Source organism: Calidris pugnax, unplaced genomic scaffold (assembly GCF_001431845.1).
Source record: "Calidris pugnax isolate Ruff unplaced genomic scaffold, ASM143184v1 scaffold398, whole genome shotgun sequence".
NCBI lineage: Eukaryota > Metazoa > Chordata > Aves > Charadriiformes > Scolopacidae > Calidris > Calidris pugnax.
Window position 1 is genome coordinate 2,118,502 of NW_015091280.1, and position 25,406 is coordinate 2,143,907.

Sequence of the window (25,406 nt, forward strand, 5' to 3'; positions counted from 1 at the left end):
GCAGGATACATTGGATTTCTAATTATGAGTCGCCACCTTGGAGAATTGAGCCTGTCGAGCTGCTGTGAGATGATTCCTTCCCCTCCTCCCCCTATAAAAAAATGTCGCTTCCCAAGGCTGATAAACACTGCTTGGTGATTGGCCCTCAATGGATCACTTTTTAGAAAATGAAATGTCAACCCCTTGCCCTCATATTGATTCTCTTTAGTATCAGCCATAAAGCTGTCAAAGGAAAGGCTGCCTGGAGCCAGGTAGATGACAGACTCGCCGCTGCGGGTGCGCGCTCAGGCAGGTCTCCTCACCACTCAGGCTGGCTCTTTAGTTATCTCTGCCCACAAGTGCTCAACTTGGACAAAGACAAGACAAAGGGCAGGTGGGCGTAGGGACGAAAGGCTGGTCCAAGCACCGGTGCAAATGGAGATAAGTGTCCTGGTGGCCGTGGAGTCAGAGATGTCCCATAGCTCTGTGCTGGTGGGTCTCAGAGAGGCTGTGGAAGGGGAAAGACATTTCATGAATGAAATACTGGGACAGTGAAACTGCTCTGTGCATACTAATGCATGGAGCCCTGCTAATTAATAGCTTTCTTCAATACACAACTCTCCAGTAGCTGGAAGTGGCTCTCAATAAACACAATCTACTTTAATATTCACCATTCCTCTAATGATTTTAACCATTTTACCAATGTCATTTAGAGGTGTGGGCTTTGGGGATATTTCGTGATGTTCCTACACCAGCAGAAGTTAATAGCAAAATAATTATATTTTGTTCCAAAATTACTTCAGCTGAGAAAAAGCTTTTCTGTCCGTACAGTCCCCATGAGGAGGTTTTGTAATCTAGCCATGACCTAAAAGTCATAATTTTACAATCAAAACCGTGCTTTGGCCTACAGACATAGCCTCTCTGCACCTGTGAGCCAAATGTGGGAACTGGGCATATGCTATAGGTACCTGCTTTTGAACCCTGGGTTATTACTACTAATTTAGCATTAAGTTTTTTCAAGTCATTGCTCAAATCCCAAAATTCATCTTTACAACAGAATTTGTCAAAGGACTTTGCCTTCAGGCAGCTCAAGCTGTTTGGTTCTGTGCTGCAACCACGGCGTTTGTGTTAACTGATAACTAATTGCCTAAATGTTAGTTTAAACTTACTGAGGTTAAGACGAGCATGTCCATAGAGCAGAGTGCAGGAGGCAGCGTGAGTGTTTCTAATCCCTGTCCTGCAGGAACTCTGACTGAAATTAGAATATCTCAAATAGATTTGTGAAGGATTTGGGAAAGTGGAAAATAGAGAGGGCCGCTTTCTAAAAGGACTTGGATAGAGTAAAATGGCCCTACAGAATCCTCAGGTCATCTAAAAGATCCTGTCAGAAATTCTTCCAAACAGTAGATTGAATGCACTTGCCCACCTTTTGCTGATGGTGCTGGATCAGGTGCTTTGCCGGCTGCTGCCCAAGCACTGCAGCATCCCCAGCCCCTCTGGTCTTTGGGAGGAGGAGGAGGTGCTGTTTCACCTCAGTGCATGCTAAACCCCTCTGTTGTTACCTCCTCTTTATTGCCAGCCCCCACCTGTGTCTCAGACCCCTGCAATTTCTGAAAGCTTCTGTGTTCTTGTCCTGAACGCCAGCTACTTAATCACCACCGCCAAAATCCCTGTAATTACGGGCTTCAAATCTGTGACAAAGGGTCCCTTCTGCCACTCACCTGAGTGGTGCAGGGCTCCCAGGCTGCTTGGGGACAGGGGTGTCCTGCCCCAAGCCAAACAGGAGAGGTCAACAGGTGACACAGGGAGAAGTGGAAGTAGGTAGTTAGTTTGGAAGGTATTATTTAAGCTTAATGAGCTACAATTACATTGCTTGAACAGTAATCCCTTTGTTTCCCTTTGCTTTTTGCATGTCTTTGGGTTTTCATGGGGGAAGGTTACTTTTTTTCTGTTGTTAGGGTGTTTGTACTTTTAAAAATAAGATAAGAGCATTTTTTCATACTTAAAATGCTTTCATGCAAAGCCTGCGTTTCATATCTCCCATCTGTGCTTGAACATTAATAAAATGAATTTGAAGGGGTCCTGCTTAAAATGCAGAAATTTTTTCCCCCCATTTTTTCTTGCCTCTGAGAGAAGTTGTGTAATACACAGAACCATCTCAGCAGTCGCCTTAGCACAGTAGGTGCTGTATGGCACTGGGTGAGATTTGTGCTGCCTCTTCCTTCTTATTCAGTTCAGTAACTTGGAGCAGAACGTAGTCCTTTTATTTAACTCAGCTCTGTTTTACCAGTGCTGTAGGTCCTGGGGCAAATAAATGGTTTAAATTGATGTTTGGATCCAGTGTGGTTTTTAATAATGCTCTTCTTGTGATTTGGAGCCATTTGCGTTTAATTGACTTTCATCAAGAGAAGAAGCTCCCAACCGTTTATGGTTGGATGTGTACCTGCTTTTTATGTCTGAACAGGAGTCCTGTTGATGTTGTTGGGAGCAGTGAGGCTTGGTTCAAAGATCAGGTAGTCTTCATGTGTTAAACAGAACTTTTTTTCCTTCTGTTTCATGATTAATTTATAGTTTTTATTATTGGCATAGTGTGTTTAACACCCAGCACTAGAAGTCTGCAAAGGCACAGGCCTGGAAATGGCCTTTCAGCTGCCAGCCATGGGAAGCTGCCATTCCTCGCAGGCCAGGCACAGAGTGGGAAGTGAAATGCTTTTTGCTAATGGGCAGAAGGGTTTTGCTGATGGGAGGGGAATGGTGAGACTCAGGAAGGTTTGCTTCAAGCGAGACTCAGTCACGTTTTCTTCCTGTTATTGGGAGTTTTGGGTTCCTTTTAGCTCACACCTCTGAACAGATCTTCCTCTCACCCACTCTTGTTTTCCTCTTCTATCCACTCACCATTTTCAGACCTTTAAGCTGATCTCACCCCAGTGTCCATGGTCGTCTCCTGCCCCACTCCAGGCAGCAGGTTGCACATTGCAGACAGTGCCAGTCTTGCCTCCTGTTCTCCAGGCTTGGTTTCTCCTTCTGCCTTCCCTCTTCTTCACTCCAGCCCAGACTCTTGCCAGGTAGCTAACCTGGGTCTGACATGCTGGGGGACTTGGACTTCCATAGGAACAGGCAAACCGAGGAATAAGCAACAAAAAGCCCCTCTCTTCAGCAGTGTCTGTTCTTATGCCTGGTTCTGAACTTTCAATGAATGATGGGTAAAAGCCCAAATCAAATCTTTCAACCTACGTACATTAGATGCCGTGGAATTTCAAATCCCAGTACACACTTGGCTGATCTTCCCTAACAGACTAACTTCCCTTAATGCCACTTAACCATTGAAGTTTAAAGCTGAACTAATTAAATACCTAACTGGATACAATATCATGCATGGAAGTGTACAAGTAGCAGTCTATAGAATTAACATACTATACTAAATGATTCTCTCCAGCTCAGAGGGTTGGTAGAGGAGATCTGCCGTCAGGACTTCTTTGTCCCCTTCAATTAAACAGTGATTAAAAGAATAAAGAAAATACTTGGGAATTTGCATTTTTGATGGTCAGGGATTTTTTTTTTGCTGCTATCCTGATTTCTGTGTTAATAGACTTGTTTCCAGTTTTAAATATGCAGTTAAATAAGTGTCAAATTATATTTGAAAATCAATCTACCAAAACACCTCTGTTGTAGCATTTAAATCCATATGTGATAGGGCTAAAAAGCAATTTGGCCCCTTTTTTCCACTGAATTGCAAATACACATTTGAAGTAAGAGTAGCCAAAATGTAAGCTTTCTTTTCTTTCTTTAAATGCCGAGATGCAAATAGATTTGTGTTTCCCTTGGTGCTTTGTTGATGCCAATAACACTTAGAGCAGTTTGAGGCGAGGAGTCTCCTGCCCCGCTGGTAAGTGTGTGTGTTGTGTCACGGGCTGTTGTAGGGGAGCTGCTGAGCGCAGGTCGTGGCAGGTGCAAACAGCTCAAGTCTCAGCAGGTTGGGAAGACTGAGCTTGTCTCAAAGAGAGATACTTACTCTGAACTGTAATGCTCTTTTTTTGTTGCTTGTTTTGTTCTGACAGGCGCAGTAAGTACAGTAAGGCTAAGCAAGAAGCAGATGAGGAGAAACATTTGAACCAAGGTAAAAGGCAGTGGTGCTTGGGTTTTTTGATTTGGTTCGTAAAGCATGTCCAATGTTCTGATGCTTGGGAAATAAGGGATGACATTCCTCTTGAGATGAATACCTTTCCATTTACCTCTCTTGCAAACATCCTTCCTCAAAACTATGTACTTTAGTGAAAGGAAAAACAGAAGTATCTGGGTAAAAACTTTCGATGGGACAGATAGGATTGTTCCTCCATTGTTAATTTCCACTGAAATACATCTGTTCAGTGATATCTAGGCATGATTTTTCCCCACAATGCTCTGCTAAAGCAGTTTCTGAATGGGCTGGAGGCAATCCTGCAAGAAAGGGAATGTGAACTATGCTGCCTTTTTTCCAGCACTGAATCATACTGTTACTTCCATCTCAGTCGTCCAGGTACAAATGTAGGATCTGAGCTCAGAATTTCTTGGCTCCCAAAAGGAAAGTGGGATGTATTTTAGGTCTCATAGGTCTATAGACAGGCTATTGGCCTGTTAGTGATGGCAGTGATTTGTGAAGTTCATATATTGGCAAAACCTAATTCCTTACATCAATATTGGGAAATATTAAATGTTTGCATTTAAAAAATCACATTGGGGAAAAATACATTAAGTCCTTCCTTCCTTCATCAGTCATTCCTGGCTTACAGTACATTTTTATTGTACACTCTCTTTGCTGTTGTATATCATTAAGGCTTCAGTCTCATATGTTCTGTGTTCAGCAGCATGTAGATCAGTGACTTCAAATAAAACATTTCTGCCTTGCAGGTGTTAGAACATATGTGGATCCTTTTACATATGAGGATCCAAACCAAGCTGTGAGGGAATTTGCCAAAGAAATTGATGCCTCCTGCATAAAGATTGAAAAAGTTATTGGTGTGGGTAAGTGCCAGAACTTTTGCATTTTTTTCTGTAAATATAGCTTTAAGTTTGCTTTTAGGAAACATGGGATCCTATGATTTTTGCATGACAACTCCCCCAAATGAACTGATGGAACAGTTTGACAACATGAGTCCGTGCTTCATGTTCATGACCATGGATTCTTGTGCCTTTTTCCTTAAGGGGAATTCGGTGAAGTATGCAGTGGGCGTCTCAAAGTCCCAGGAAAAAGAGAGATCTGTGTTGCTATCAAGACTCTGAAAGCTGGTTACACTGATAAACAGAGGAGAGACTTCCTGAGCGAGGCCAGCATCATGGGACAATTTGACCACCCCAATATCATCCACTTGGAAGGTGTAGTTACTAAATGTAAGTAGGTCATTTTCATGACAAGGCCAATTTGGAAGTCACTGAGAAATTAAGTCTGTGGTGGTGTGTGCTGGTTTGGGGTTTTTTTTTTCCCTCTTTCCTGGGAAATGACAGATGGAACAGATCCACTGATAGCTAATAGGAGGAAATCAGTGCAGGACAAGTCATTAATCTTGTTGTCAGCTATAAATGGGTTTATGGTTTCAACTGATACTCTATCTGTAGGCAGCTTGTACAAGATTTTGTAGGGGGAATTAATACTGCAGAGGTTGGCTTTTTTTTCCCCCTTCTTGTTATGCCAAGCAGGCATCTTTCACATCTTTGCTAGACTGAGCTGATTGTTACGGGATAGGCAAAAGCAGATGGTGAGCAAAGAATGTAAAATGGTTGGGGGAAAAATACCAAAACAAAACTACAGAGTCATATGTTTAAGGTACAAAGCACAGATGTAAGGAGCAAGCCTTTGAAATCAAGTAGGCTATTTTAGTGCGAAACCTGCTTATTTGTTTTCTCTGATTTACAGCTGTGATAATTTCACCCTGCAAAATTTACCTGGCCAATCTTTTTGTTTGTTTGGTTTGGTTTTTTTTTAAAGTCTGTTAGTGTTCACTGTGCCATGAACCCTGCCTTAGAAAGAGAATGACAGCGCTCGTGAGGTGCTGTTTGTAGGCTAGAACTGAAAATACACCTGTGAGACAGATGTGCTTGGGTCTGACCTGATAAGGCGCTGCAGTGATGGGGCAGTTCCTGTCCCTACTCCAGCTGCCCCAGGTAGCACGTTGGCAAAGCCTGGCACTGGTCACTAATCCTAAAAGACCCTTTGGATGTCGGGGCTCGTGTTCAGGATAGCAAGGAAAGCAGACAGTGATCTTGTGAGCTGCTCTTGAAGAGTGGAATTTGTGAAACTTACCTTCTGTAGCTGATTGTGTGCATGATGGACATGAATGAAGGGTATTAATAGTGTAAGGAATTGCAATTAGATATGGATGAAAAGTTAAAAAGTGAATATTACTAGAAGGACAAAGCATAGAGGGTTGTCAAATGCCATCAATGCCTCTGAAAAACCCTGTCCTGCTTGAACACTGGTGGGAACTGGATACTTATTCTGCCACTTGTGGTTTTGGAGACCTTACCCTTGCTTATTTGTGTTTACCTCTCCTAGTCTGCCTTCTCTCACAGTTGTTGAAAACAGCAGCGTGTCGCTATTTCCTTTTCAAGACAAATTCCGCTAGGGAAAGTAGGGGTTTGGACTAATTTTGACCATTGTTTACTGAGGGCCTCCCTCAAAACTGAAATTAAAAGATAATACTGTGTTTGAATTTTGAAGGTCTGAGTCTCTCTTTTTGTTGTTGTTGTAACAAAGCTGGGGCGGGTTGTGGTCAGGCCACAGTGTTTGCGGCAGACAGTGATTTTTCTAGCACCTCTGTAAAAGAAAGGCAACAGGGGAATCTTTGTGTTGAAATCCCACCAAGGCTGGAAACCCCTGAGCTATTACAGCTCTAGCAGTTATAAATGACTGTATGCATTTGCATAATGTAGTTGTCACTGAATTAAAATGATTTGAAATTTTCACCGAGGAGGTGGTAGCCTGACCCCGGAACGTTTCATTGCCTGGCTCGCAGCGAGCGATGCTTCTGCAGCAAAGGCAGCTTGGTTACCTCAGAGCTGGGGTGTTTGGTAAACAGCGCTACTTAAGAAGACATTTATCTCAATTTCTCCATAGGTTTTCTGAATACTGTGATAAATGAATGCATTTAATAAACTGAAAATTAAAATGTGAGATAAATAGCGGTGTAGATAGGGGTTGAGAGAGGCAGCAAAAAACCATGAATATATTATTGGCTGCTAGTCAAGTACTTTAATAATTGACTCGCTGATGGTAACTTCTCCTCTCGCTATCCCTCTCCCCTGCTAAAGAAGTGCCTGAGTAATGAAATTACATGTTAATGCACTGAAAGAGTCTCCCTTTCTTCCTTTCTACGTTGATATAGTATCTTTTGATTGAGGAAGGTTAATTAAAACTCATTTAGCTGTATTTGTTCAGTGGAAAGGTTCCGGTCACAGTTGCAAAGGATAAATGAAACAGTGACATATGCAGATTTGGTTGGAGTTTCTTCTCTTTTTACCAAGCGTTCTCTGCTTGCAAAGGTGAATTAGAGGGAGAATGACGTTTTATCAAATCCCTTTCCTTAAGGGTGCAAGTATTCAGCCAAGGTCACTAAGCCCTTCATCCAGAGCAGTCTACTTTATGCAATACCATCACTTCTCTGCTGTGTTCATGGAAATCAGAAAGGGTTCAGCTGCCAGACTGGATTTCACAGGCATGCCAGCTTGCATGGGAGCAAACCAGTCTGAGTTTTGATATTGGCTGGGAAAGGAAGGAGAAGCAGTAAAAGGATGGACTGGGAGTGAAAAGGTGAAATAAGTAAGGATGAGTGAACTAAGTGATGTATTTCACATAGATGTTGGCCTAAGTGAAATATGTAAAATTTTCAGTACGGTCAGTCCTTATAGCATATTGTTTTCTAATAAAAGGTTCCTTCAAAACTAGAAATCCCTGATAAATGAAGAGAAAAGCATCTTGATGAACAAAATACACTGAGGCAGAAATTATTAGGAGAACTTTTAGTGCACAACATTTCATGGTAGGGTAATTTTCATAGCTGGTTGTTCTGGGGCAGATAATTGCTGGTGCCACAAGCAAGGAAAAGTTGAGTAGTTCTGATACACAGACAGAATTGAGCTACCTACAGTTTAGGTAACATGTCCATTGAACCCTTCTTTCCCCATAACGTTACTTTATTTAGAGCCGCTACAGGAAATACAAAAGCAGAGTTTCTCCCAGACAGTGTCTTTTATTTAGGAAGAAACTCTGTGGTTCCTGTAGCTAAAGCATACCTGGGCAGAAGGGTTGCCAAGCCAGCCTGGTGCTGATCTTCAGGTGCTCCCTTGACTTCAGGTGGGCTTAACAGTGCTCGTCATGGGGGGACTGAAGTTTTGCCATTTGACCTTTGATAAGTCACTTCTGTACATTTTCCGTTGCACACTTTTAGAACAGAGATGATATTGGACCTATTTCTGCAAATATCTAGGTGCTGTATATCCACCATGATTTAGCACCATGTAATAATTAACGTTTCTTATATGTAACTAAATGTTTTCAGTTTCAGCATTGTTTGACTTTGTAAAGCTTTTAAAGACAACATCAAGCATTATTTATGTATTTGGTGTTGCTTTAGGCAGGAGAGTGCCTAGAAAGCATCCCCATGTCAGTAACATTACATTGCTTTTCTCTTCAGATTGCCCAGCTTGGCTCTCTGTATTGCAGCATGCAAGACTGAGTGCTGCTGAAGCACTATGCCCCACGTGTGACACAACTCATTGAATCATTTATCCTGTGGGTGACTTCATGAGGCAAATGGCTTTGGCTCATTTATAAATAACGAGAGACACGGGATACAAATTTGGGACAGAGAAAGTTGAGAGGAACAGCTTGTATTTTGCATTCTTGAATCCAGTTGTCTTGGAGTACCTTGTAGCTGCTGACAGCTTCTAATTTGCCTGAAGTGTTGATCTTTCGAAAGAGACAGAGAGACTAAAGCATTCACGAATTCCATTTTGAAAGAGGAAGGCTTTCTAGTCTGCAAGCAATTTAATTACACTAAAGATTTTTGTCAAGTTTGAACAAATCTTTTTTTCTTCGCTCTCAATTATCAGCTCATATATTCCTTGGAGAACAGGAGCCACTTCAGTTACAGACCTTGTCAATGAGTCAACCAAAGGGTTAACCTTCCAGATGGGACCCTTTAAGTGTTTCTGTCCTATAATATTTCTTCTCTTGCTCCCCACAGCTGAGGCATAAGCTTGGTGCTTTTCAAATTAAATTAGATTGTGTAAGCCAGGTGTCTTGGCAGTAAAATCATGTGCAACTGATTTTTATCCCATTAACATCGGTGTTCATCAAGGGATTGTGTTTTTCTTTCTGTGAACTCTAGGTAAACCGGTAATGATCATAACTGAGTACATGGAGAATGGCTCCTTGGATGCCTTCCTCAGGGTAGGTGATTTCTTCATAATAAGCTAATGAGATTTTATACTGGGAAACATTTCCTGGTTTTCATTCTGGTTCTCTTTTGCAGAAAAATACTGAAAATTCAGCACTTTTAAATAAATTATGTTTGTACCTGGGAAATCCTGTCAAAAACCAGAATAAATGTAAAGCATAAGAACACAGAATAAGTGTAATATTTAAAGTAGCAGGGTCTTAAATAAGCCATGTTTAATGGGAGCAGTTCTGATTTGCTCCATTTTTGAAAGCATCGCAATGCTATATAGACTCATTAAAACCAGATTCATTGCAAACTGGATACTGCATCACTGGAAGCTGTGACAGAACCTCTGGGTTTTTACTTTGCTGGTGAATTATAGACACTAGTCAGAAGAGTGAAGAAATAAGATAGCTTTTTATTTGAGAGAAGATGGGAATCTGGAGATACGCTCTTTGCCAGTTTCAGCAATGGCAATAATGTAGCTTTTAGCTTAGTGCTCTGTGATTTTCTTCCTTTCCACATATGCAGAAGAATGATGGCAGATTTACAGTCATCCAGTTGGTGGGGATGCTTCGTGGCATTGGCTCAGGAATGAAGTATCTGTCTGACATGAGCTATGTGCATCGGGATCTAGCTGCTCGAAACATACTTGTCAACAGCAACTTGGTCTGCAAAGTGTCTGACTTTGGCATGTCCCGGGTCCTGGAAGATGACCCCGAAGCAGCTTATACCACACGGGTAAGGAGGGAAAGCAATTGTCCACTGGGTTTTCTTGCCTGCATACTGGTTTTGTCTGACTGCATGGGAGGTGACAATGGATTGTTTTAAAATAGTCTCAGTCACAAGTGAAAACCTGTATCACAACCTAAAAATAAACATTGGCCGAGACTCCATAGCTAGTATAAATTGATGTAGTGTTGTTGCTATATCAGTGGCTACATCAGTTATTTCTTCTCTGAGAAAGTGACCCATGTATTCCTCTGGCTCCTTCAGTGTGCTAGAGTGTGTGAAAGGAATCTGATGTCAGAAATTAGAGCTTGGGCTTCTATTCCTTCTGATATCTATGGACATGCATATTGATTTTCAAGTGGCTAGTCCCACCGAGGTTTGATACAGGAGGTGTAGATATGCCACCAAAAAAAAAGATAAATCCACATTTGCCCATCACAAAGCTAGTCATGAATTTGACCTAAATAATTTGGACTGGGAAAAGTGTCCAACCTCCATTCCCATTTTTTTTGTTTCTTTCCCATTTTATCTATATTTCAGCATCCCACTGTTAACTAATTTTTCTAAAGCCATTTTAATATGCTGCATGTGGGATAATACTAATGCAAGCGAGTATTTCTGGCCGTGAAACAACATCCGGATCATTACCAGCCTTTGTACCAATACCTCTGTAATTAACATGCGCATGAAGAAAAAAAAAAGTCAGAGTTTATAAAGTCTCCTTTTTTAATTGCTTATTTTCTTGGTTTTAAAATATCTGCCATTCTCCATCTGTTCTCCCTGGTGCAGAGTTTGTTTGCAGCTCTCAGATTTTGCAGTTTAATCCCAACACTCATCCTTTAATGGATTCGCAGTTCATTACAGGGAAAGATAGACTCATGTAGTATTAAATGCTGGCCAGCCTTGGTATTTCTCACTCATTAGGGTGGCAAGTGGAAGAGGCAGAAGCAGAGGTCTGAAAAGCTGTATTCAGGGAAATCAAAGTTTAGACAAACACACAAGGGCAAGACAGAAATGATTGAAAAGCTTCCCTTAGCATTTAGTGAGCGAGGATATAGTATTATGTTTGCTCTCAAGAGTAAACTGCAGGGAATCAATGACATTTGCTTTACAGTGCATTGTCTTCATTTGCTATCAGTAATGAAGGATCAGGAAAATTTGGATGAACTCCACTGTACTCAAGCAGCTAAATAAAAAGAGCTTATTGACAATTTTTAGAATGACAACCATGTATAAACAATGTCCATGCATCTGTGTCTGAAAGGAGGAATAGAGATTTTTCATAACCAGAGAAGATGCAATAGAATGCAAATTTTTAAGCGTCCTTTTCTTAAGAGGATGGTGTGTTTTCCTCCCCGTTAGTAGTACAACTCATTAAAGAGAGAGCATCCTGTAGCCACACAAGGCACATACTGCTACAACCTGATTTACAAAGGGCCTGATGCAAAGGCCAAAAAAGCCATGAGAAGGACCCCTTTTGATTTCACTTGACTTTGGAACAAGTCCACATTAAACACTTGAGAGAGACACTGGAACAGTAAACTATTAAGTATGCACACACTGCACTCAGTTATGGATAAAAACTATCTAGAACACTGCTGAGAAAAAACCTACCAAAATAAACTCAATCAAAAAAGCATAAAAGCAAATGAAAAAAAACCCTAAAACCTTTGTTTCAGCTTAAGTCGTTCCCCAGATGGAACTGCAGGAAACCAAAAGCTCAATTAAAAACACCTTGCACATTAGCATAAACAAAAGGAGAAATCTCTGTCCTGGGATCACTCAGCCAAGGCAAAATCAGATAAACAGGATGGAGTGAGTTCCTTTTAAAGTAGTGCAGGACCTCAGTGGCCCAAATCAGATGCCCAAGTGCTTTTATTTGTTTAAAAAGAAGTATCGTAATAAGAGGCAGCTCTCTCCAACGGGTATCAAAAGCAGCCTTGTACCATGGTCTGGTGTTGAATTCCTCCCACAGGGACTGGGAGAGCCCAGAGGCTTGCTTGCTGTCTCACATCTCTGGTAGGAGTTGGGATATTGCCCATGGGAAACACCATGGTATTCTTAAATCTTCCCAGTTTATCCTCTCTTTATTTTACCTTTTTGAAAAGCAAAACGTTTATAATCCCATTTTTCCGAAACAGGCCAAACAGGTCAGACAGGCAAGCAAGGAAATAGTAATTAACAGCATGTACTTATTTGTTTTGTCAACGAAATCTTTAATATATACTTTGTAAAACCCCTGGCTTGTTCTCATGCTTCAGCATAGCCCTAAGCAGAGATCTCTTAGAGGGCTGATAAAAATACATTCAACAATTTACTGGTTCGCCTCCTTGTGACTAAAGAAAACAGATGGGCATCATTGCCTCCTGGTTGGATCTGACAGTTTTATGGCAGGGAAAAGAGAAAGTGGATGCCTTTTTAAGAAGGATTCTGGAATTGCGTACAGAAAACCATTTTGTATTTTTAATGTCAGCGTAGAAGAGTGTCAGCCACGCACGTTACTGGGTCAGTGACTCACTAGCCTGTGTTTTTTTTTATTTGTGACAGGGTGGCAAGATCCCTATCAGGTGGACTGCACCAGAGGCAATTGCCTACCGTAAATTTACATCAGCTAGTGATGTGTGGAGCTATGGCATCGTCATGTGGGAAGTGATGTCCTACGGAGAAAGACCTTACTGGGATATGTCCAATCAAGACGTGAGTCTGCTTCTGAGCTTCCTTTTCTCTGCCTTTCCCCCCCATACCTTTATCTTTGTCCTTAGATGTCTGCTGATGTGTTTCTGTGTCAATTGCTATATGGTTATAAGACATTTACTCCAGGAGGTTTTTAAAAGGATATTGTGGGTGGTAGATTCCTGTTTTCTCAGGCAGCCTCTCTGGAACTAAGACTTCCGTGAATACTTCAAGCCTGGTCTGTGATCAGGGAATAGGGGGTTCTCTTTTAGGGTCTGTAACTTGTGCATGCATATTTTTACTTCTTTTTTTTTTTTTTTTTAATTTTTAGGAAAAATACTATAAGTAATTAAAGTAAGAAAGAAGAATAGAGGAAAGGGAAACGAATATATTTAAATTGTCAGATCATAATACTGTCAAGAGAGGAAAGATTGGAATGTTGATATTAAATCTCAACTTTATTGAAAGTCTTTAAGAAAAGACACTTGAATTTAATGGGGCTTCCTATTAGTGGTTAATTCTTCAAGCCCCAGTACGCTTGTAATTCTTCCAGATGATTTTATTTCTTGTAGGATATCTAAACCAACACATATGAAATCCAATTCTGATTATCAGTCAGAGCATCCTTGTGACAATTGCATAGCTGCCCCTCGAGGACATTAAAAAGAAGCTTTCCTAAATGACCATTCTTAAATTATGCATGTCCTGTTTAACCGTACCATCTGGACTACTTCAGTGTATTCCAAGAGGGAGCATGCACAATGGCTGCTATTCCAGAAGAGTATTTAATAATAATACTAATAAGAGCTTTTGCTAATAGAATCTTTATTAAATGAAAAAAAAAAAAAAATCCCAGTGAAAATGAGGCATAGATTATCCGTAATTCTTTTCCCAGGGGATTTACAAACATATAAAGGAGGAAGAAAGTGTTAATCTGAATATATGGTCATGGGAGTGGTTAAGTCATTTTAAAAGTCATCTGCTTTCTTATGTAGAGCTGAACACTTTCAAAGAGTGTCTAGATGCGGATGGCATTTAATCTAAACGGGGGATATAATTTTAATTTCCTTCTGATGTGAAATGTCTCTTCTGGCACCCAATCTTGCCTTCCTTTGCTAACAGGAAGTCATCAAGACTTAGCAAGAAAATAAAACACCAGATGTGTCTCAGTTATATCAGGCATGTCTACACAGCGCAGTGGAGCTCAACGCAAGAAATGCAGAGCTTGCACATGAGGCTGGTACCCACTGCTAATGTGTGGTGTTGGAAAGCTGGCTTGAACAGGACAGCGAGAGCCAGCATTACTCTCTTTGCATCCTCTTTTAATAAGTAGCAAAGACATACCTTTTTTTTCTCCTTAATGACAGTGAGAGCAGTGCTTTTCATAACAGAGCAAAAGTGGATTTCAAATTCTTCTCTCTGTCTGTTGAATCAAGAGAAATCAAAAAGATCTTCATACTTTCTGGAGTAGTGAGAGCCACTTTGTTTGTGGTCACTGAAAAGCTGCTAATAGTGCAAGCATATCCCTCACCCTGTCCTCCCAGTGGATTTTAGCCACTAATTGGACAAGACCAGAACAAGGGAATTTAGTGCAATTCAGTCTCTGTGCTCTCCTGGTCTCTAGTCTCATGGTGAATCCTGCCAGAAAAGTCATATTGATTAATTAAGATCTGAAGGCTTCTGGGTCATGTCTCTGTCATATGAGAGTTCAGTCCTGGTCATGCCCTCTTCTCCTGAGAGAGCTAAGAAGCCAGCAGAGTACTGAGCTCTGGAGCACTCTTTGGAAGGTTTGAAATTACTTCAGCTTGTGAGTTTTTCTGCTTTCTATTAAATATGAAATGCATACCTAAGCTGCTGTGTTGGACTTCTGTAATCTTCTTGATAAGGCTGCACAAAAGGGTTCCCATTTCTGCATTTTTTGGTTCAGAGCATACAGGGGTGAGAGAACAGGTTCTCTGCAAAGCCCCTATTACTGACAGAGATGGCTAGCCCAGGAGAAGGGCATGATCTGATGTACCCTAAAAATGATGGGGAAAATTTCGTCTTCAACATATCACACCCAAAACTGACAGATGTTAAAGATTTTCTGTAGAGCTGTTGCTTCTCCAACCCTCTGTCCAACAAGGATAGTTGCTTACTTCTACCCTGGGCTATTTTGTCATCCCTGTATCCTATGTGCTCGTTTGTGATACGCTGCCCTGCTATATCAGATGTCTCCTTTCGATGCTGTGCCCTTTTAGTTTTGAATTGCTGAAGAGAAATGACAGTTCTGAGACCACCAACTGCCTGAGTCTGAGTGCAATTTTCCATGTTGTTTCACTTAATTGTGGATTTGTTTCCATACTTTGGATCGCCCTAGGATAAATGATACTCAGCTGGTAGATGTGAGCAGTGTCTGATGTTCTCTAATGCCTTTCTAATTGTGCCATTTATAGGTTATTAAAGCCATTGAGGAAGGGTATCGGCTGCCACCCCCGATGGACTGCCCCATTGCTCTCCATCAGCTGATGTTAGACTGCTGGCAGAAGGAACGCAGTGACAGGCCTAAATTTGGACAGATTGTCAACATGCTGGACAAACTCATCCGCAACCCCAACAGCCTGAAGAGGACAGGCAGCGAGAGCTCCAGGTCAGCTGCGCTCGGGTAATGGTGATGTACGAGGGAGAGCAGTGGAGGTGACAGGCAAAGCTGCAGGTCCCCAGCACCTCTGCGCTGGGATGAAAGCCTGCTCCGTGGTGGCTCTGCAGAGCCGGGCTGCACAGCAGGCTCTGCACCCTGCCAGAGAGCAGAGGGGTCATGCTGGCACCCGCTGGGCACCCCAGGCTCCCCTCGCTCTGTCAGGAGGTAAATCAAAGGAGCAGAGCTGTTGCTGTGTCCCACCAGCGCTGGCCAGCTTTATAGCACAGTATTAAGCCTGTCCTGAAAAAGTCCTGGTGCAGGCAAGCACCGTGTCAAGACAAAGTTTGCTGTGTCTTTTCCCTCTCCCCGCTGGTGAAAGGGCTTGAGCAGGTAGCCTGAACGCAGTGTAGCTAACAGGAGTGATGTGGTTTTCTGCAGGAAAAGTACATCGTCAAGTTTTATAAACCCTAGATTTGTGTAGGATTTGCAAATGAGCGTTACGGCATTTGAGCCAGCGCCTTGCGGGCATTGGGAAGGTGTGGATTAATTTTTATGTGAATTTGAATTTAATTTTGTGGAAAGCCAGTTTCATGTCTCCACCGATCCCGCATTACATTTGTGTTTTGTTTTCTTTGCTAATCATAGTACGTGCAAAAAAAGCACAGTAGGAAGGAAACTCCCAAAGTTGTAGGAATATCTTTGCTGGGACAGATCAGCAGTTTGTTTAAGCTGGTGAAACACTGCTGAGGTAATAGGAGCTTTACCAATTTACACCAGGTTTGTTCTATCTTTTTCAAAGATCTTTGCTTTGTCAGGTAAATTTTCTTACAGCAAATATGGACAAAAGCTTTTTAAAACAAAAGAAGCAAGAGGAAGATAATGGGAAAATATTTTTCAACAGAAGGGAAGATACAAAAATATCCATTGGACAATAATGAAGTTTCTTGAATCAGTGAAGGAGTAACAAAGATTCTGATTCAGCCTCCATCAGAAAAACATCCTGGAAGAAGCTATTTTCCTTTTTAAATTTGTAGGTCCCTTTGCAACTCTTGCTTACAACGTACATTATCAGGAGAGGGATTATTAACCCTGTGAGGCCACTATCACTACGTATCTTCCAGATTGCCCTAATCGCATTGGTAGCCTGGCAAAAATGTATCCACCCTTGAGGCTTAAATAATTTACATTGCAAGAATCACAGTATCATCTGCTGGGATAATTTGAGTTGAGAATCACAGTATGAACTCTTCCATTTTGTTTTCTTTCCAATTTACAGGTGCTCTTTGAAAATATTTTACAAAAGTTAACAGACTGTTCATGGTCATTTCGTGTTCAGGGCTATTTATAGATCTTTATTTTTCTTTTTTTTTGGAACATGTATTTCAAATACGCACATAACTTTATTAATATATGGCTTTATAAGTGAAGCATAATTTTATATAATTAGGTTGCCATCATTGGCCTTGTGTTACATAGTACGGTAAGAGAGTTGTACCACGTATTACCAGCACGTACTCAGTGCCTTAGGCAAGACATAACGACGCTATTGCACACCTAATGTTTGATGATGTGCATTTTCAAATAAATTGCTAAATGATAATTGTTTTGGTTAGATAGATAATAGTAATTTATAATGGTTTAATGGAACTGTGATTTACAACGTACATGAAATAAGTGAGATATATTAATAAGAGAAGCAAATTTTGTAAAAACAATTATTCGCAGATCTGTGCAAGGGAAAATGAGGAGCATATTCCACGGTGCAAACAAAGATCAAAGCCTGCATAATTCCCGCCACTCCTGGCACACGCGCAGGTCAGGAATGGATTGATTAAAGAGGGGATTAACTCCCTGCTGTCCTGCCTTTGATTGAATGCACCGAGCTCTCCTGCAAACCTGGCTGGAAACAGGATTTATCTGAAACCCGCCCTGAGTTTTGCCCTGCAAACCAGTCTGGCAGGTTGTGAGCTCCGGGAGCCTCTGCGCACACTTGAGCGGTGTTTCTATAGCTGCTGAGCTGGGGCCTGACACATGCAGGGCTGGCAAGGCCCCGCGTCGCTGCCTGTGAGATACAGACCCACTGGGCTGAACGCCTTCCAGCATTGCCATCTCCTTTGTTTTTTGAAGTAAAGGCATTTTCTATAAACTTGGTTGCATCTGAAGTGAAAATTGCAAGTGGCATTGTGGTTTGAATTAGGTCTCAAAGCAGAAATAGAATCCTAAGGTCAAATTCATTCTTAGCAAAAAATTGGCCTATTCCTTTGCGTTTTGTTAAGTGTCTCGCATTGATCTGTGCTGCTGTGCAGAGAGCCACCAGTTTTGCTGGGCACAACATCTTGCCCTTACTTTTGCCTAGTCATTGAGGAGAATTGTAGCAGAGACCAAGCTTTGGTTTGCGATTGATGATCCAGCTGACGCCATTTCCCTGTCCTTTCACTGTTTGGCATCCAGACCTAGCACGGCCCTGCTGGATCCCAGCTCCCCTGAGTTCTCGGCGGTTGTGTCTGTCGGTGACTGGCTCCAAGCCATTAAAATGGAGCGATACAAGGATAACTTCACAGCTGCTGGCTATACCACCCTAGAGGCTGTGGTGCATATGAACCAGGAGTAAGTACTCAGCGATATAACAAAAAAACTGGTAAATCTGGATTTAATCGGCCTCTTTTGCTTTGTGCTGCATATCATTACACTCATTAAAGGAATGGAATGCCTTTCATTTGGATGGAGGATAACTTTAAAATGCTTCCACAATGCCTCCACTTATTTAATTAAACATTTCTGTACATCTGCCTTGCTTTTGCGATGTTGCTTGCAGTTGATTCAATATTTTGATCTGCACCAGCATCTGATCCCCAGTTCTCAGCCCCCTGCTTCTTCTCTTGCTTTCCACAGTGACCTGGCAAGGATCGGGATCACTGCCATCGCCCACCAGAACAAAATCCTGAGCAGCGTCCAAGCAATGCGCACCCAAATGCAACAGATGCACGGCAGGATGGTTCCCGTCTGAGCCAGTACTGAATAAACTCAAAACTCTTGAAATTAGTTTACCTCATCCATGCACTTTAATTGAAGAACTGCACTTTTTTTACTTCGTCTCCTCGCCCGTCGAAATAAAGATCTGCAGCATTGCTTGATGTACAGATTGTGGAAACCGAGCGTGTGTGTTGGGAGGAGAGCCTCCAGAAATGACAAGCCGTCATTTTAAACCAGACCTGGAACAAATTGTTTCTTGGAACATACTTCTCTGTTGATCAACGATATGTAAAATACATGTATCTATATAAATATAAAGTCACATTCAAGTTTTGATGCTATGTTTGCTGCCAGATACTGTGCTTAAAAAACAAAAACAGAATTACTTTCCTTCTCCCTGTGACCCATAGGATTACAACCATAGTGTTTTATTTGTGGGTGAAACCACCGTTGTGCATCTTTCACTGGAATGAAGAATCTGCCCTAGGATATTTTTTGCAGACTTGATGCATTACTAATACCTTGCAGAAACCTCAGTGAGAATATCGTTTGGCTAATCAGTGCCTGCCGATTAGTGATCTACCCATTTACAGGCTTGAGACATGAATTGACCCACCTCGTGGATTACTGGGCAAAACTGGACTTCTGGGGAGATTATTGGCTGTTGTTGTGCTGTGCTGAAGCCTACCACTTACAGACATTTTGTGAACATCTTGCCAGTAGTCAGCTGTGACAATCGTGGCTGTGGAGCGTTCAGACTTCTTTTCTCTTTCAAGAAGCAGTTCCCTTTGCCACATGGAGAAGGTCAGTGGAAGTACAGTGTCCAACACGTTCATGGTGCTTGGCTTCTTAAACTGTGCTAGGATTTCATCACTGTTGGGGAAAAGAAAAAAGAAAGTGCTGTGGTATGTATTGTTTGGGGTTCCCAACTGGTTTGTATGAACTTGTGCTGTTTTCCCAGACTAATTGCTTAGTGTTTTCCATTGTTTGCTCTATTTGATGACAATGAAAATTGCACTGTTTCAAAACCTGGCCTTGCTCTCAAGCTGTTGCATGTTCAGATGTGCAGCCAAGGTGTAGGAGTGCATCATGGGTTCAGTGCAAAGAGCTTGACCCCACTTTGCAGTAGAAGCAGTAGGAATACCCTGATTTTTGGGGTGCAAAACCCCAGAAATATGGATCCTGTAGAAGGAATAATCTTGTAAAGTACAGATACTCATAAATGCATAAAGAAGAACCAAGGAGTTTTCCTGCTCTCTCATGAACAACAGTAGAACCAGTATTTGTGTTTTAGGAAAATCAGTCTCAGTTGCTGTGTCAGGGGTTTTATGGGAGGGGAATTGTGGGACTGCACACTGGTTTTGCCTTCCTGGTTTTGCACAGTTGGGGTGGTGGGGACGGCGATAGCGCTGTGTGTGCAGCAGCGTTCCCCTTCAGACGCCATGATCCAGTCTCATCAGCTGTGGGAACAGAATTCACTTTTGAAGCCAGCCCCATAGGTTGGATTATCGAGGCAGCTGTGGGTGTGAGTGCCAGGTGCAGGCTGCATGGCTAAGGTAAGCGCCCCTCTGCAAGTCTGGCAAACAAGCTGGAGCACGACCTGCTTGAAAAGCTGCCCTCCAACTCCTCTAAGAAATAGATAGAAAGTTGAGTGGGTGAAAGCATCCCCTGCTTTGCTAGCTGGAGGTGGCTGCTGTAGGAATGTGGTTGGCCTCATTAGGTCACATAAGGATAAAACTTTATCTGGTAAAGCTCTGAACACATTTTGGCTTGAATTTTATTTATATTAAAGCTTTTATTACTCTTTTTGAACAGACTGTATAAATTAGATTCCTTTTGAAGTCCTTTTGAGGACCAAAGTGACGAGATGACCTTAGAAAAGAGACAGCATCAGGCCCGCTTATGCTGTGCTGGGTAGGAGGAGGAATTTCATGACACATCTTCTACAATAGACATTGTGTTTCAGGTGTGCCAGGCACAATCTCAGAAAGGTGACATTTATATTTTGATGGTGCTAAGACTGGTTCTTTGGTCTGTAACATTTTGGTCCCACTTCCCACCCGACAGCAAATTTAGAAATTATTTGGTGGCTCTATATGTCAGATGTTGTTAATAATTGCATTTATTCTAAATCCAAAACAGCTCACTCAGTTGGACAAGTCACACTTACTGTATCGTCACTCACATCACTTTTTGTCACTTTTAACAATAACTTGCTGATTTTAACCACTAACTCCCTCACCCCCAACTTTCTCAGAAAACAACTTGTTCAGAATATGGGATGCTAAATTTGGACCCTGTCAAGTCATGACAGCTTAGTAAACTCTGTTCTGCACTATTACTTATAAAAGCTTCTCCATTTCAAGAGATTTAAGATTTCTTTTAAAAAAACTACTTAAACCGGCATGTTTTTATATCATTTTGCAAGGCAATATAAGAAGTGGTTACTCATTTTGAAGACCTGACACTTGTACTTTCAGCAGCAAAAATTCTTTTGCTTCTTAAGTGCAGAGGTATTTTAAGTTTTCTCTTGCTGTAAATCTGCTGCATTCTGTTGAGATTGTCTTTTTACGTAAAAACAAAATACACCCAATTTTCTGGCCAGTTTGTAAAATTGCTTTCTTGGAGTCTAGTAACGGTAATTCAGAACACTCCAATATTTTCCGCACAAAATGAAAATCTGTGCCCTATAGAATGAAAACCCTAAGGACAGCTCAGATGCCAGGTTTTCAGAACAGACATTGGTGGTTGTGTTCCTTGTGGTAAAACATGGCCAGGGAGGGGCCATCCACTTGGATGTGATTTTGGCTGGAGGAGAACAGATTGAAAAAAAAATAGGTGGCATGTATAAATGTATGTAGGTAGATTCCATATCTGTGTATAAGGTATGTGATGGAAGCAAGAGTTTGAAATAGCGTGATGGGAAGAAAAGGGACAAGGAAGGCAAAGGGTTCCCATCTTGTGAGAGCTGCATTGCTTCTTGCTCTCTCTCTCCTGTCCTTTAGGAAATCCTTCTCCCCTTTCTGGGGAGAAGTTTAATTCCATGAACCTGCTGCCATGTCACCTCTTCCCCCAGGCAGAGAGGAGTTCAGGTCTTCTCCTTTGGTGTGAATCAGAGATTGCAGCAGCTGAGGAGGGGCTGGCTGCCCGCAGCAGTGCTTCTGCTGGGAAATCTACAAGGAGGCATTTGGGCAGTTGTACGTGTTTCTGTCACATTGCATGTTGTTTAATATATTTGTGTTTTCTATTTGTGTTTTCTTTTTGTGCAGGGAAATTAGATTTTGCTTTCATGGCCTCATAGCCTGACCTGTTGATCATATTGACCATGGAGGAACATAGACTATACATGAAGCCTTCTGGATCCACAGTTGCATCTTCCCTAGCACTGATTCTGGAAAACACACACTGAGCAGTCATCGGTCCCTGAAGAGAGCGTGACTTTTACTTTCTCTTTTTTTTTTTTCCCTTGCCACCTACCCTGTTTTTGTTCTTCATTGAGAGATAACTATCTCGATAAGGCTCAGCACCCAGTTGTCACTTGAGGAATGTACTGTGTCAAAGCTCTGCAGACTTCTGGATTATTTTTTCCTCCCCTTCTGCTTGCTTTTCCTACCTTTGGTTTTATTTATATATTTTGTTATTTTCTCTCCTCATCCCCCTGGCTGTCACTGCTGCATTTCGGATGGATGCAGGTGACGGAGCACTACACATCTTACCATGGACGCCAGGCCAGGTGCCACAGCAAAGAACCCAGTTCCTCTGAGCTGCCTATTGACATTACTGAAGTGACATTATACACAAAACGTGCCATTGCAGTGATATAAATATATTTTTTTTTCCTTGAATGGATAATGGATTATTATCTCCTCTGAAAGGTGCGTATGTGTGCTTGTGTGCGTGTGTTTGCGTGCGAGTCACCTTGTGTGTAGAACTGCCTGTGAATGTGCTGAAAACATCTCTGGAAGCGCAGGAGTCCCCTGTCAACGAGAGCAGGCCAATAGCTCGTGTCTGCAATGGTGGCAAGAACACACACATTAAAAAATGTTTAAATTTCTGTATCTATAAGTGTATTTTTTAGCTGCCACACTAACCTTAATGAGTAGTTCTGCAGCCTGAAACAGGGGCAATTTCAAGTTAGTTTTGGAGTCGTGGGTTACGGGATCCATAAGGGTGCTAAAGATTTTCCTAAGTGTCATGTATTCCTACTAATGCCCTGTCCAGAATAAAGACCGACCAGTTTCTCAGTGGCAATGGTGATGGAGGCAACACCTGCAAATCCGTCCACTGGTAACCCTGAACTGAATTCTTAAGTAGCCTTTTTTATCTGCAAAAATAGGATTTTGAAGACTTGTTGAATGCGAACAAATATATGCAATTCTTCCGTTCACAGAAGCACCGTGCTCTGTGTGCAAGCTGTGAACACTTGCAACCTAATAATCCAAACACTTCGTTTGCTCCCAGCGCAGTTAAGGAACAAAATGGCAACGCGACCTGTCAGGTTACAGTAGTTAGCAAGAGAGCTGTGAAACGCGTCCCCTTCCTCCTGCGGGCGATGAAGGGCTGGTGACGTGCAGTAGAAGGCACTCTTTCTTCCGTGGCCCGAGGAACAGTGCTGCGAGTTACTGGTACTACCTAGAGAAGTTTCTGTCTCCGGAGAATGGACTGTTACCGTTGGGTAAGCTTGTCCCAGAACCCTTGTGCCTGAGCCCAAGGCGGTGCGTGGCCACTGGCTGTTTGGAGAGGGGCAGGAGATGTTCCCCGCTCTCCTGCTGGGGGCTGGCCTCTGCCGTGGGACCCCACGCACCCCAGCAAACTGCCACGGGAGAGGGGCTGGATGCGCTGCGTTAAAAGGGAGCGCAGCCTCCACCGGAGCCGTCAAGTGGTGTCCCAGGGTTGCTCCTGCTTCCTCCTCTTTTCCCTCCTCGCTGACCCTCGAGTTCATCCCACAATTCCACCATGGAAGGGGAGCGAGGGCAGCCACGCTGCCGGCAGAGGCCAGGCACGGTCAGGGCCCCAAGAGGTGCCAACTGGGCCACCTGGCACGGGCCACCTGTGGCCACTGCTCCAGAGGGAGCTGGGGGCGAAAGGAAAGTGAGTGCCAGGGCACGGCTTCCCGATGCTGAAGAGGTCACCAGGACTGTCCCGCATGATAAAGCCTCTGTTTGTTAAGAAATTGTCCTGCTCACACACCACTGGTTGATGTTTGTCCGGGTTTCTTGCTGTACTAATTTTGTGATGGATCTTATGTATTAAAAATATATATGTATAAAATACGAAAGGCTGGTAAGTAACCAGTAAACGGGACTTAAAAAGCAGTATTTTTCTTTTATGTGACATTTTCATAACCAGAAAAAAAAAAAAAAGAAAAATCTGAAATACTAATCAGACAAATAAAAAGAGAGTGCATTTATTTTTTTGTATCACTGCAAGTATGTTGGAATATGCAAGGACTGTGGTTAAAATTAGAATGTATGAGGCATATTATAATTTAGTTCATACTGAAAAATTCTAACAGCATTTCTTGGTTCGTGCATTTGAACGATCTCTGGGTTAGATATAGAGATTTTTCTATTTTGTTTTAATTTGTAATTTTTTTCCCCCTCCATGAATTTTAGGTACACATAACTTATGTCATTTATTTATGGTCTTTTATACCTAGTTTGTAAAATTGTAAAATAGCAAACAATGCAAACATTTGCATTTGAAAATAATAAAGTAGTTGCTGTACAAACCTGAAATGGACTCTTTCTAATTATTGCAGGTGTTCATCCACGACAGATACAGAACTCAGGGTAATAACCCTGGTGTTTGCCCCAAAGAGATTAATTCTCTTCAGCAGATTCCACAGGAGCACACTCCCAAACTTCATTTCAAGTGTGTAACTCCCACGTGAACCCTAAAGCAAGTAACACTTTCTCGTTGCCGTCCCGGCCTGTGTGATGTGCTGGATATTTGTGCTGTGGGAAGGACACAGCAGCCAGGCTGACCTTGCTAAGGGTCACAGTGATTTTTCCTTGGAGACCGGAGAGTGTCCGTGGGCCTGAGAAAAACCTGCAGGACCGTGATGTTTTATTTGTGCTCCTGGAATGGGCTGGGAATAGTCTCCCTCCCCGGCCTCCCGCCGTCTGGACCTTGCCTGGGCCCAGACGTCACCTTGGCAGAAATCCTGCAGTTTTCCCTGCTTCCTTTGGGCCAGGATTTTGCCTGGAATGTGGGAAGCGTGACCTCGCTGCTGAGCTGGTGCACTTGCTGCTCTGCTGTGGGCTGTTTGCGTGGGTCTGTGGGCTCCTGCTGGAGACTCCTGGCCAGAGAGGTGGAAGGTGAAAGGAGCAGGAGGGAGGGCAGGGAGAAGCCGAGGGATGAACTGCGAACCAGAGGTGTGAGAGGGTGGGGGGCAGCAGGAAATGGAGAGGGACAGTTTCTGTGACAAGGGCTCCAGCCAGAGACCGGGGCAGTGGGTGTTGTGTGGAGGATGTTGCTGTGAGGAGGTACCACAGGTGTGGGTGAGCGCTGCGTGGTCTGAGCACCAAGGGTGTGTGTCCTTTACCATCACTTCCCTGCAATGCTGCTGCTTCGGTTGGGATATACAGACTTTCTGCCACTTTAACTATCAGAATTTTCTATGTACACAGTTCAAAGGTACTGCAGAAAGGATGGTGGCTCTTCCAGAAATTTGCTTAAGCTTTTGAGGTGTCTATCCGAAAAAATATTTGTAACCAAATTCTTCTTGGGAAAGATTCCAGTGGTGCCAGCAGATCCGTATTTTACAGCATTGGTCCCAAGAAAGTCCCACTGATGGCACTGGCTTTATTGTATTTTAAAAGCAAGTTCATTGTGTCCTTTTGTGCTTGAGGGAGCAGCCAGCAGCTGGGTGGTTCTCTGGTGCCTCCATTCAGCCAGTCCATGTGCTAAGAGAGAATGTGTCGTGGCTGGAAAAACAGATTCCATTTCACATGCACAGAGAAGTTTTACAAATTATTCAGTTTTATTGTTAAATGAAAGCAAAACCTTTGCAT

The 25,406-nt window shown here is 42.5% G+C and overlaps 1 protein-coding gene across 3 annotated transcripts in view; it reads left to right on the plus strand.

Annotated features, from left to right (window-relative positions):
* Positions 1 to 24,128, plus strand: part of EPHA4 (EPH receptor A4) — a 106,887-nt gene extending 82,759 nt beyond the window's left edge. Inside the window, exons 8-18 of one of the 3 annotated variants that reach the window (XM_014960652.1) lie at positions 4,038 to 4,096; positions 4,867 to 4,980; positions 5,161 to 5,346; positions 9,342 to 9,403; positions 9,924 to 10,133; positions 12,672 to 12,821; positions 15,233 to 15,426; positions 17,869 to 18,024; positions 18,310 to 19,295; positions 21,660 to 22,265; positions 22,857 to 24,128. In XM_014960652.1, coding sequence (XP_014816138.1) covers positions 4,038 to 4,096; positions 4,867 to 4,980; positions 5,161 to 5,346; positions 9,342 to 9,403; positions 9,924 to 10,133; positions 12,672 to 12,821; positions 15,233 to 15,426; positions 17,869 to 18,024; positions 18,310 to 18,424 — 1,246 coding nt within the window. In that variant the 3' untranslated portion in view covers positions 18,425 to 19,295; positions 21,660 to 22,265; positions 22,857 to 24,128. Of the gene's footprint in view, positions 1 to 4,037; positions 4,097 to 4,866; positions 4,981 to 5,160; positions 5,347 to 9,341; positions 9,404 to 9,923; positions 10,134 to 12,671; positions 12,822 to 15,232; positions 15,427 to 17,868; positions 18,025 to 18,309; positions 19,296 to 21,659 lie in introns of all 3 variants that reach the window. The other 2 variants (XM_014960651.1, XM_014960654.1) reach the window with 2 other exon arrangements.
* The last annotated feature ends 1,278 nt before the right edge of the window (positions 24,129 to 25,406 follow it).